At 37.9% G+C, this 12,239-nt stretch overlaps 1 protein-coding gene across 9 annotated transcripts in view; it reads left to right on the forward strand.

Moving 5' to 3' along the window:
• The window catches only part of LOC125934648 (UDP-glucuronosyltransferase 3A2-like), a 184,969-nt gene that overhangs the window by 102,278 nt on the left and 70,452 nt on the right, over window positions 1-12,239 (forward strand). For 3 of the 9 annotated variants that reach the window (XM_049648186.1, XM_049648183.1, XM_049648185.1), the window contains exon 2: window positions 8,606-8,707. The exons of the other annotated variants lie outside the window; for them this stretch is intronic. In XM_049648186.1, coding sequence (XP_049504143.1) covers window positions 8,606-8,707 — 102 coding nt within the window. The remainder of the gene's footprint in view (window positions 1-8,605; window positions 8,708-12,239) is intronic. 9 annotated transcript variants of the gene reach the window in all.

Below are 12,239 nucleotides of genomic sequence, written 5' to 3' on the forward strand. Positions count from 1 at the left end.
CTTCCTTCCTTCCTTCCTTCCTTCCTTCCTTCCTTCCTTCCTTCCTTTGTTTCTTTCTTTCTTCCTTTCAAGTTAGTTAACATACGGTGTGGTCTTGGCTTCAGGAATAGAACCCAGTAATTCATTTCTAAGTTATGACAGCCAGTGCTCAATCCAAAAAGTGCCCTCTTTAATGCCTATCACCCATCTAACTCATCTTCCCACCTACCTCCCCTCCAACAACCCTCAATTTGTTCTCTGTATTTAATGGTCTCTCATAGTTTGCCTTCCTCTCTGTTTTTATCTTATTTGTCCTTCCTTTCCTCTCTGTTCATCTGTTGTGTTTCTCAAGTTCCTCATATGAGTGAAATCATATGATAACTGTCTTTTTCTGACTTATTTTGCTTAGCATAATACACTCTAGTTCCATCTACGTTGTTGCAAATGGCAAGATTTCATTCTTTTTCATTGCTGAGTAGTATTCCTGTATGTATGTATGTATGTATGTATGTATGTATGTATAAGTTGATGGACATTTGCGCTCTATCCATAATTTTGCTATGGAAATTATTTATAGTGCTCCTATAAACATTGGGGTGCATGTGCCCCTTTGAATCAGAATTTTTGTATCCTTTGGATAAATTCCTAGTAGTGCAATTGCTGGGTCATGGGTTTGTTCTATTTTTATTCATTTTATTTTATTTTTATTTTTTAAACAGAGTATATTTACAATGATGCTTTACTATATCCTTAAAAAATTATTTTGTTCATTTATTTTTGAGAAAGAGAGAGAGAGAGCATGAGCAGGGGAGGGTCAGAGAGTGAAGGAGACACAGAATCAGAAGCAAGCTCCAGGCTGTGAATTGTCAGAACAGAGCCCCATGCAGGGCTTGAACCCATAAACTATGAGATCATAGGGTAGTTCTATTTTTAATTTTTTGAGGAAACTCCATACTATTATCCAGTGTGGCTGCACCAGTTTGCATTCAAACCAACAGTGCAAAACGCTTCCCCTTTTTCTAAATCCTCACCAACATCTGTTGTTTTCTGAGTTGTTAATTTTAGCCATTCTGATAGGCGTGGAGTGGTATCTCATTGTGGTTTGATTTGTATTATTGATGATGTATGATGTTGAGCATTTTTTTAATGTGTCTGTTAGCCATCTGGATATCTTCTTTGGAAAAGTGTCTTTTCATGTCTTCTTCCCATTTCTTCCCTGGAGTATTTGTTTTTTTGGGTGTTAAGTTTGTTAAGTTCTTTATAAATTCTGGATACTAAACCTTTATCTGATATCTCATTTGCAAATATCTTCTCTAATTCCATTGGTTGCCTTTTAGTTTTGTTGGCTGTTTCCTTTGCTGTTCAAAAGATTTTTATCTTGATGAGGTCCAAAAGTTCATTTTTGCTTTTATTTCCTTTGCCTCTGAAGACATGTCAAGTAAGAAGTTGCTGTGCCCTAGGTCAAAGAGTTTGCTGCCTGTTTTCTTCTCTAGGAGTTTGATGGTTTCCTGTCCCACATTTAGGTCATTCATCCATTTTGAATTTACTTTTGTGTGTGGTGTAAGAAAGTGGTCTAGTTTCATTCTTCTGCATGTCGCTGGCCAGTTTTCCCAGCACCATTTGTTAAAGAGACTGTCTTTTTTCCATTGGATATGCTTTCCTGCTTTGTCAAAGATTAGTTGGCCATATATTTGAGGATCCTTTTTTGGATTCTCTATCCTACTCCATTGATCTATGTGTCTGTTTTTGTGCCAATACCATACTGTCTTGATGTTTACAGCTTTGTAACACCCAGGATTGTGATGCCTCCAGCTTTGGTTTTCTTTTTCAACATTACTTTCTCTATTCAGGGTCTTTAGTGGTTCCATACAAATTGTAGAACTGTTTGTTTTAGTTCTGTGAAGAATGCCGGTATTATTTTGATAAGGATTGCATTGAATGTGTAGATTTAGATAGCATAGACATTTTAACAATATTTGTTCTTCCAATCCATGAACATGATATGTTTTTTTCATTTCTTTGTGTCTTCTTCAATGTCTTTCATAAGGTTTATATCGTTTTCAGCACACAGATATTTCACCTCTTTGGTTAGGTTCATTCCTAGGTATCTTATGGGTTTTCGTGCAATTGTAAATGTGATCAATTCCTTGAAATCTCTTTCTGCTGCTTCATTATTAGTATATAAAAATGCAACCAATTTCTGTACATTGATTTTATATCCTGCATCTTGCCTGAATTCATGTATTAGCTCTAGCAGTTTTTTGGTGGAGTCTTCAGGTTTTCCATGTAGAGTATCATGTCATCTTTGAAGAGTGAAAGATTGACTTCTTCCTTACTGATTTGGATTTCTTTTATTTCTTTTTGTTTTCTGATTGCCAAGGCTAGGACTTCCAGTACTGTGTTGAACAATAGTGGTGAGAGTGGACATCCCTGTCTTGTTCCTGATCTTAGAGGGAAAGCTCTGTTTTTCCCCACTGAGGATGATATTAGTGGTGGGTCTTTCATATATGGCTTTTATCATGTTAAGTTATGTTCCTTCTATCCCTTCTTTCTTGAGGATTTTATCAAGAAATGATGATGTATTTTGTCAAAATTTTTTTTCTGCATCTATTGAAAATATCATATGGTTCTTATTCTTTCTTTTATTAAAACAATTTTTTTTACATTTATTCATTTTTGAGAGGCAGAGAGAGACAGAGCACAAGCAGGAGAGGGGCAGAGAGAGAGGGAGACACAGAATCCAAAGCAGGCTCCAGGCTCCAAGCTGTCAGCACAGAGCCCAACGTGGGGCTCAAACCCACAAACCGCGAGATCATGACCTGAGCCGAAGTTGGACGCTCAACTGACTGAGCCACAAAGGAGCCCCTTATCCTTTCTTTTATTAATGTGGTATATCATGTTGATTGATTTGTGAATATTGAACTAGCCCTGCAGCCCAGGAATGAATCACAACTGATCATGGTGAATAATTCTTTTGATGTACTGTTGAATTCAATTAATATCTTGTTGAGATTTTTGCATCCATGTTCATCAGGGATATTGGCCTGTAATTCTTGTTTTTAGTGGGGTCTTTGTCTGGGTTTGCAATCAAGGTGAAGCTAGATTCATAGAATGAGTTTGGAAGTTTTCCTTACATTTCTATTTTTTTGGAACAGTTTTAGGAGAATAGGTATTAATTCTTATTTAAATACCTGGTAGAATTCTCCTGGGGGGTCATCTGGCCTAGGACTCTTATTTGTTGGGAGATTTTTGATAATCGATTCAATTTCTTTGCTGGTTATGAGCTTGTTAAATTTTCTGTTTCTTCCTGTTTGTGTTTTGGTAGTGTGTGTCTGGAATTTTGTCCATTTCTTCCAGATTGTCCATTTTGTTGGCATATAATTTTCCATAGTATTCTCTTATAATTGTAATTCTGTGGTGTTGGTTGTGATCACTCCACTTTCATTTGTGATTTTATCTGTTTGGGTCCTTACTCTTTTATTTTTGAGAAGTCTGTCTAGGTAGTTTTCAATTTTGCTTATTCTCTTAAAAAAAACAGCTCTTAGTTTCATTGATCTGGTGTACTGTTTTGTTTTGTTTTTTCTTTTTTGGATCCTAAGTCATTTATTCTGCTCTAGTCTTTATTATTTCCCTTCTTCTGCTGGATTTCGACTTAATTTGCTGCTCCTTTTCTAACTCCTTTAGTTGTAAGGTTTGGTTGTGTATTTGGGACCTTTCTTGCTGCTTGAGATAGACCTGAATTGCAATGTATTTTCCTCTTAGGACTGCCTTTTATGCATCTCAAAGGGTCTGGACAGTCATGTTTTCATTTTCATTTGTTTCCACGTATTTTTAAATTTCTTCTTTAACTTCCTGGTTGACCCACTCATTCTTTAGCAGGATGTTCTTTATCCTCAATGTATTTGAGAGCTTTCCACATTTTTTCTTGTGTTTGATTTCAAGTTTCATAGTGTTATGATCTGAAAATATGCATGGTAAGATCTCAATCTTTTTGTACATGTTGAAGGCTGATTTGTCACCCAATATGTGATCTATTCTGGAGAATGTTCCATATGCACCCAAGAAGAATGTGTATTCTGTTGCTTTAGGATGAAGTGTTCTGAATATATCTGTTAAGTCCATCTGATCCAGTGTGTCATTCAAGACCATTGTTCCCGTGTAGATTTTCTGCTTAACTAATCTATCCATTGTTGTAAGTGGAGTATTAAAGTCTCTTACAATTATGGCATTATTGTCAATAAGTTTACTCATGTTTGTGATTAATTGATTTATATATTTGGGAGTTCAAGTTGGGGGCATAAATGTTTACAATTGTTAGCTTTTCTTGATGGACAGACCCCTTAATTATCATATAATGCCCTCCTTCATCTCTTGTTGCAGTCTTTGTTTTAAAGTCTAGTTTGTCTAAGTATGGCTACTCCAGCTTTCTTTTGACATTCCAGTAGCATGATAGATGGTTCTCCATCCCTAACTTTCAATCTGCAGATGTCCTCAGGTCTAAAATGGGTCTCTTGTAGGCAGCATATAGATGGGTCTGTTTTTTTAATCTATTCTGATACCCTATGTCATTTGATTGGGGAATTTAGTCCATTTACATTCAGAGTGATTATTGAAAGATATGAATTTAGTGCCATTGTGTTATCTGTAGATAACACAATGTGGTTTTGTGTTTGTGGTGATGTTGTCTGGTCATTTGTAGTCTTTGCTGCTTTCCACTCACAGAGTCCCTCTTAGAATTTCTTGCAGGACTGGTTTAGTGGTCACAAACTCCTTTAGTTTATGTTTGCTTGGAAGCTCTTTATTTCTCCTTTTCTGAATGACAGCTTTGCTGAATAAAGGATTCTTGGCTACATATTTTTCTTCTTCATCATATTAAATGTTTCCTGCCATTCCCTTCTGGCCTGCCAAGTTTCAGTGGAAACTTATGTGTCTACCTTTGTAGGTGAAGGACATTTTGTCCCTAGATGCTTTCAGAATTCTCTCTTTATCTTTGTATTTTGCAAGTTTCACTATGATATGTCATGGGGTTGACCTTTTTTTTTGTTGATTTTGAAGGGAGTTCTCTGTGCCTCTTGGACTTGGATGCCTGTTTTTTTCCCCCAGATTAGGGAAGTGCTCAGCTATAATTTGTTCAAATAAACCTTCTGCCCCTTTTTGCTCTTCTTTTTCTGGGACTCCTCTGATATGGATATTGTTTTGTTTCATGGAATCACTTAGATCTCTAATTCTCCCCTGTGGTTTAGTACTTTCCTCTCCCTCTTTTTTTCAGGTTTATTATTTTCCATAGTTTTATATTTTATTTCACCTATTCTCTCCTCTGCTTCTTCAATCCTCACTGTCACTATATCTAGTTATTTTGCATCTCCATATTGCATTTTTAAAATTCATCCTGACTAGTTCTTTGGTCTTTGATCTCTGTGTCAAGCATTTCTCTGGTGTCTTCTATGCTTTTCTTCAAGCCTAGCTATCAGTCTTATGACTATTTTTCTAAATTTTGTTCAGATATATTTTTTATATCTCTTTTGAGCAAGTCTCTGGCTGTGATTTCTTCTCAACCTTTCTTATGGGGAGAATTCCTCTGGCTTGTCACTTTGCTTAAGTTTCTCTCATTTGCATTTTTTAAAAGCCTGTCATGTGTCCTGCATCTGAGAGTACTACTATATTAAAAAGGAGTCATACACTATCCAGGGCCTGGCGCTCCAGGAAGTGTTTCTGGTGTATGTTGAAGGCACTCTGCTGTTGCGTTTTGGCTGCTCTATCCCACTGGTCAATCCTTTGCAGAGCTCCTCCTTGCTTCAACTAGGTGTGCTTTGATTTGTTTGTTAAAGTAACCCTAGGAAAAAAAGGATGGGGGAAACCTGATCCCATAAAAAGAGAAAAAGGAAAGTGGAGAACAGAAAACCAAAAGAATAAAAAAAACCCCAGAAAACTATAAGCCTGATTCCAAAGAAAGAGTAGGAAAAAAATAAAGAAAAAAGTAGAATAAAAGAGAAAAGATGAAACAAAAAGAGAATAAATAAAGTCTGATATACATATACATATACAAATGTATATGTACATCAATATATCTCTCTATATATGTATATCTATCTATATATAGATATAGATATATTGATATACATATACATATACATATGTATGTGTATATATATGTGTGTGTGTGTGTGTGTGTGTGTGTATATATATATATATATATATATATGTGGTAAGAAATGACAAAAAGAAAATCAGAAACCATGAGCCTGATTCCAAGAGAAAAAAAAGAAAAAAGAAGGGGGAAAGAAAGAGAGGAAAAAAAAAGTTGTCTGTTGGCGCCTGGGGCTGGTGGCTGTGCTGTTCTGGAGGAGAGACTGGCTGCGATGGGTCAGCCAGTCTTGCTCCAGTAAATAAGCAGTTTCCAGGCATAGAGGGGAGGGTTTAGGTGTAATCAGTCCTGCCTCCACTGGGAGCCACTGTGTTGCTCTCCAATGTCCCACTGTGTTGGTGTTGGGGAGAAAATGACATCACTCCAATCTCTCAACCCTGCACCAGGGATCTCAACCCTATCTTATCAGGCAGCCCTCACAGAATAGAGAATGCAGTCAGCTTGCCCTGCTCCACAGTTCTCCTGCACCTTCTTGGTGCTCAGCTGGATTCAAAATCTGAAGTCTTAAAGGACCCAGCACTGTGCAGCAATGCTCCCCACCTCCAGAGTAAAGCCTCTCCCCACTGCTAATGAAAGGCCTTTGGCTGGCACCTGTAGGGTCTTTTGTCCTTGGGGAGACAAAAACCCTTCATCTCAAAGTACTCTGAGAAGAGAATTATTCTCTCCCAGGGCACCCCAGAGATTGCTACACCACACTATGCACTCTGGGGTGGCTGCTTCCTCCCCAGGAGCATGAGCCAGGGATCCAGACTGGATAAAGTTGCACACTTCTGAAAACTCTGAGTTTCAATTCCAAGGCTGTTGCAAACAAAGAGTTGGGACACTCAGTACTTCTTGCTCCCAAGTCCATAGTCCAGAGAAGCTTGTTCTTGTCCTAACTCCATGCTGCACTTTCATAATCCCTTTCTCTTTCTCTCCCTTTTGTCTCTCCACAGAAGGGGTTCTCTCTCCTCTATGCTCTGCCACTGTATATCCCTAAATTCACACATATCCACCTCAATCCTGCCAAGCTGTATCCCTCCAAATGTGGAGATCATTTGGCTGCTCTGCAGTTCAATTTCCTGGGTGTTCTAAGTGATCTGACATCAATACAGCTGTGTTTGAGTGGCAAGGCCCTCCTACTTCTCTGCCATCTTAACTCTCCTCTCCCTGCATCCATTTCTTGCATAGGTTAAAGGTAAACTAGAGCAAGCAGTCTGAGGAGGTAGGGGTTTGTATTTTATGTAATCTGTGTTACCTCAGGAAACACAAACACAAATTAAAAATTAGAGTAATTCCCACAGACACACCATTACTGTAGTCATACATCCCACTCTGCTGACCTAATCACTACAAAGTCGTTATCTTCCAAAGTACCCCTCTTTCCAACGTGGGCCAATTCTATTCTTTTCTTCCTGATTGGACATTCTCTGCTCTGAGACCCATAGATTCAAGAGAAATGCTCCTTGATGATGCATAGTTTTAGACAATCATTGCAAGATAGAACCAGTACTTCCCCTAGGAGTAAGCTTCTCTTTCCTTAGAATCTCACAATTTTCTTAGGATAGGTGGTGCCTAACTCTGTCATGTGCAGGATCTTACAGTTATGCCCTAATGACCACAGTTATCCTGAATGCCTTAATTTCATGTTCAGAAATTTTCAGGCCTAACTGGAAACTTGGAATCCTGCTAAATATATTTGAATCTCAAGGATTTTGTTTCATTTAAAAAATTTTTTTAATGTTTATTTATTTTTGAGAGAGAGAGAGAGAGAGAGAGAGAGAGAGAGAACAGGGGAGGAGCAGAGAGATAGGGAGACACAGAATCAGATGCAGGCTCCAGGCTCCAGGCTCTGACCTGTCAGCACAGAGCCCGACGCAGGGCTCGAACTCACAAGCTGTGAGATCATGACCTGAGCTGACATCAGACGTTTAACCTATTGAGCCACCCAGATGCCCCTTAAGGATTTTGTTTCTAAGTGGTGGATCTACCTCCTTCTGCTTTAATGACTATTTCTTGGACTAATATTCAATATCCCATGTTTCTAATTCCCCCTCTAACATGAATTTACATGGAGAATGATTCCATAAAGAGTGCTGACTGATTATCCAATAGGAACCCTTCCCACTTCATTTACAGCAGTGTGCCTAATTTCCACCAGTACAGTTATTTCTTCAGGACATGGTATCTCCACAAGGCCTGGCTAAAATGAGCATGTCGCTAGGATCAGGAAGTACTTGAGGCCTAAGCAGAGAAGTTCATCACACTGACATGGAGGCCATGAGTCACAAGGAGATTTTTGATGGAGGATTACCACAGGTCAAAATTTGAGAAGCCCTCAGCTGGGGCTTACCTTAAGTGAGACAGTGGGGCTGAAGAAACTCATCTTCCTGTGCTCACCATCAACTTTCTGTCCCCTTACCATGGATTTCCCAACTGCCACATCAATTTCAGAGCCTCTGTTCACATCTTTACAAAAATGAAATTTTGTGTTGTTCCTAGGTGGAAGCCATTATCTACTACTGGACCGTGTATCTGAGATTCTTCAAGATCATGGTCATAATGTCACTATGCTTTTTTACGGAGAAGAGTTTTTAATCCCAGGTATGTTTTTTAGTAATCATTGAATTCTTTTATCCCAGGGAGACAATGTGTTTTGTATAGTACTGTGAAGCACATAATCTTTCTGGATCTAGTTGTATTGACAGAATGGGAAAAACGTGTGTGTGTGTGTGTATGTTTATGATACCTGCTGACTATCATATTAAGTTCTGTAGGTCTGGCCTCCACATGCTGTATCTCCATGTTTTACCCCTTTAGCTAGGTGTCACTTCAACTCAGGCAGGCCTCTGTACATTATTATTTATTGATCAGTTTGATAACTACTACTCTGTGGTATGGTTTTAATTTGTTTGCACAGATGTCTTCAGCCAAATTTATAGGTTCTATTATGTAAGGACAGCTGCTTTTTCTGTTTCATAGGTTACTTTCTAATCCTGTTCTGAGGCCCAAAATTTAAGAAAGCTTTTAAAAGGATGTCTTTTATTCATGTCTTAGGATCAAAATCTATCAGTGAGATGATCCTGTATTCATGAGAAGTTACTGGCTGCCTATGAGTTGTGCATAGTGATGTCACAAGTTCATGAGTCACTGAATGCAAAGAATTTTAGCTAAGATGAAGCTCATCAATCTTGTCAACAATTCTGTTGACAGACAAGGACACAGAGGCCCAGAGAACTGCAAAGATTTGTTCAAGTTCACACAGCAATTTAATAATAGAGTTGGGTGGATCTGGAACTTAAAGCTCTGATTTTCTCATTCGGAATTGCTACAGCTTTAGCTTAAAAAAATCCAAAATTAAGCATTTTTTTATGAAAATCAAGTCTGAAAAAGTATGGAATTCTGAAGATGAACTTAAGATTGTTATTGTGTAATCACCTTTTAGACTGGGTTCTATATTGTTCACTGAATATCTTTTCCATATATGTCCCTTTGTATCTGCCTTAATTGTCAGTCTGATTGTGTATTTGCCTTGACTGCCAACCATGGTAGTTGTAACACATGATCATTTCATTTTGGTGGTTTCTGGGAATGAGGAACTGCTAAAAGCTTTAGACCCTCTACCTCTTTAACAAACAGACCCACACTCAGAACTACCAACAATTCAGGGGACTCATGGATTCCCTTAGTTTTATTCTTGGTTCCAAGTTTTAAGAGTCCAGAGTTTCTTGCAATATTTACCATTTACTGGAAATTCTGGAGGTTTTGAAATGGATTATTTATTTTTCACTACAGCAGTACCTTTGCAGAGGTCTGCAAATAAGGAAACACGTGATTGGATTATTTTTGTTGACCTGATTCAATACTCAGTATTGAAACTTTTGAACGTGTATTAACTACTTGTTTGGATAACTTCCTTATAGAGTTTTTATTTACAACTTTACTAAATAAATGACTTCAGAAATACTGAAGTAGAAACCATTTCTAATGCTTACATGGGGGTTGTTCTGATCAATAACCGAAGTCACAAGTGTAAGATGCCAGCCTACACAGGATTTTCCTTTTCCTAAGTGAGCTTGCTATACCTTTCTATCCACCAGATAGACATTCTCCACATGACAGTTCTTCTTTTTTCTGGGGGGACTGTGCAGTTACATCATTGATTCTGAGGGACTTGCTTGCACTCATGAGAAGTTCTGCCTGGAGGGACATTGCCATGACCAGATAATTCCATCCCTTTCAACCAGTTAGGTTCTGCTTTCTTTGGGTAAGGAGGTAGAAGAACAGGTCAATAGCTAATGCAAGGAAGCTCTGTCTTGGAATTCAGACTTTTGAATGGACTGAAGGTCTTCTCCCTTTATCTATCTAGTAGTGCTCACCTTACCCCTGGGAGCTAAAAAACCCAGGATCTTAGTCTGCTGTTATCAAGGTGGGGTCAGTTTCTTATTTCAAGGGTTTATAGAGTTTAACAAAACACAACCACCTTTCCCTCTGAATTTCAGAACCAACAGAGAGAAAGTTATAGGAGTTAGGTAAAAATGCACCTTCATCTAGTTGATTGGGGAACTTCCTTTAGATCTTCATTAACTCTCAAGGCCCTGAGTAGTGGCTTGAAAATAGGCTCTGTAAACCTCTGAGTATTGTTCTATTTCATTCTTTATTGTGCCTTGGGTAGTTTCCTCACGTTTGAACTGAACTGTTCTTAGGAACACTCCAACCCCAAACTTTCCCTACAGCTCTCTTTTGGTTTTCTGGTATTCTGGCCTGTGAATTCCAGCTGCCATGTCCTTCCCCTAATCTGCTGTGCTGCACTCAGGGAGATGGCCAGGCCAGGTGTGGGTGCCTCCTCCATGAGATGTATCTTGGAAGCTTCCTCCAGCCATCCATGAATGTCCTGTGCTACCTGGTGTCTAACGTCTAAAAAACCATTTTAGCATATATTTGGTCTGGTTTTCTTTAGTTGTTTAAAGCAAGAATTTCCATATGGCCCTATCACTTTCTTGTGGCCACAGACTGAAGTTGCTTATATTCATTATTTAAACCATTCTATTGAAGTAATATTGGCATATAATAAACTGGATATATTTAAAATATATTATTTGATATATTTGTACATGTACCTATGAAATCATCAACATAATCAAGATGAAAAATATATTTTTTCCCTCACCAGAAGATTTCTAGTGCCCTTTTGCAATCTCCCCTCTGGGGCCTCCCACCTTTCTATTCCCATTGCCAGTCAATCCCTAATATGTCCCTATGTGTTAGATTACATCATGTAGATTTTATATCAGTGGAATCATAATTATCTAGTGTTATATTTTAGTTTATTGTACTCAGCATAAATATTTTTGGATGCATTCATAGTGTGTGTATGAGTAGTTCATTCCATTTTCTTGCTGAATAATGTTCTATGTGTGTACTAACACAATGCGTTTATTTAGTTGCTGTTGCTGGGCATTAGTGTTGTCTCCAGTTCTGAGCTATTGTTAATACACCTGCTGTGTAGATTTGTGTGCATGCCTATGTATGAACAGGTACTGTCTTTTCTCTGAATTAACTGGTAGGAGAGCAGTGACTGAACCATAGGTTAGGTGCTGTTTAAGTTTTTAAGAAATGGCCAAACTGGTTTCCAAAATTGCTGTAACATTCTGCATCTCACCAGAAGTGACTGCAAGCTTCATGTACACCACACCCTTGTCAGTACTTGGTTAGCCTTTTTACTTTTATCCTTCCTTGTGTAGGTATTTAGTTGTATATCATTGCGGTGTTTACATGCATTTCCTTTGTTAGTAATGATGCTAAGCCCTTCTTCATGTGTTTATTTGTCTACTATATATCTTCACTGGTGAAGTGTTTGTTAAATTTCACCCATTTTTACATTGGTTCTTTGTTTTGTTATTATTGAGTCTTCAGTGCTCTTGATATATATTTGGGATATATATATATCTTGGATATATATTTGGGATATATATATGGTAAAATACCAGATATAAGCCCTGCAAATATTTTTTCCCAGTTCGCGACTTTTCATTGTCTCAGGAGTGCTTTTTGTAGAGCACAATTTTTACTTTGATGAAGTGTAATTTTATACTTTTGCTACATGTATTAGTATGAATATGATTTTTTTATTTAT

The sequence above is a fragment of the Panthera uncia genome, assembly GCF_023721935.1.
Source record: "Panthera uncia isolate 11264 chromosome A1 unlocalized genomic scaffold, Puncia_PCG_1.0 HiC_scaffold_17, whole genome shotgun sequence".
In the NCBI taxonomy this organism is placed as follows: domain Eukaryota; kingdom Metazoa; phylum Chordata; class Mammalia; order Carnivora; family Felidae; genus Panthera; species Panthera uncia.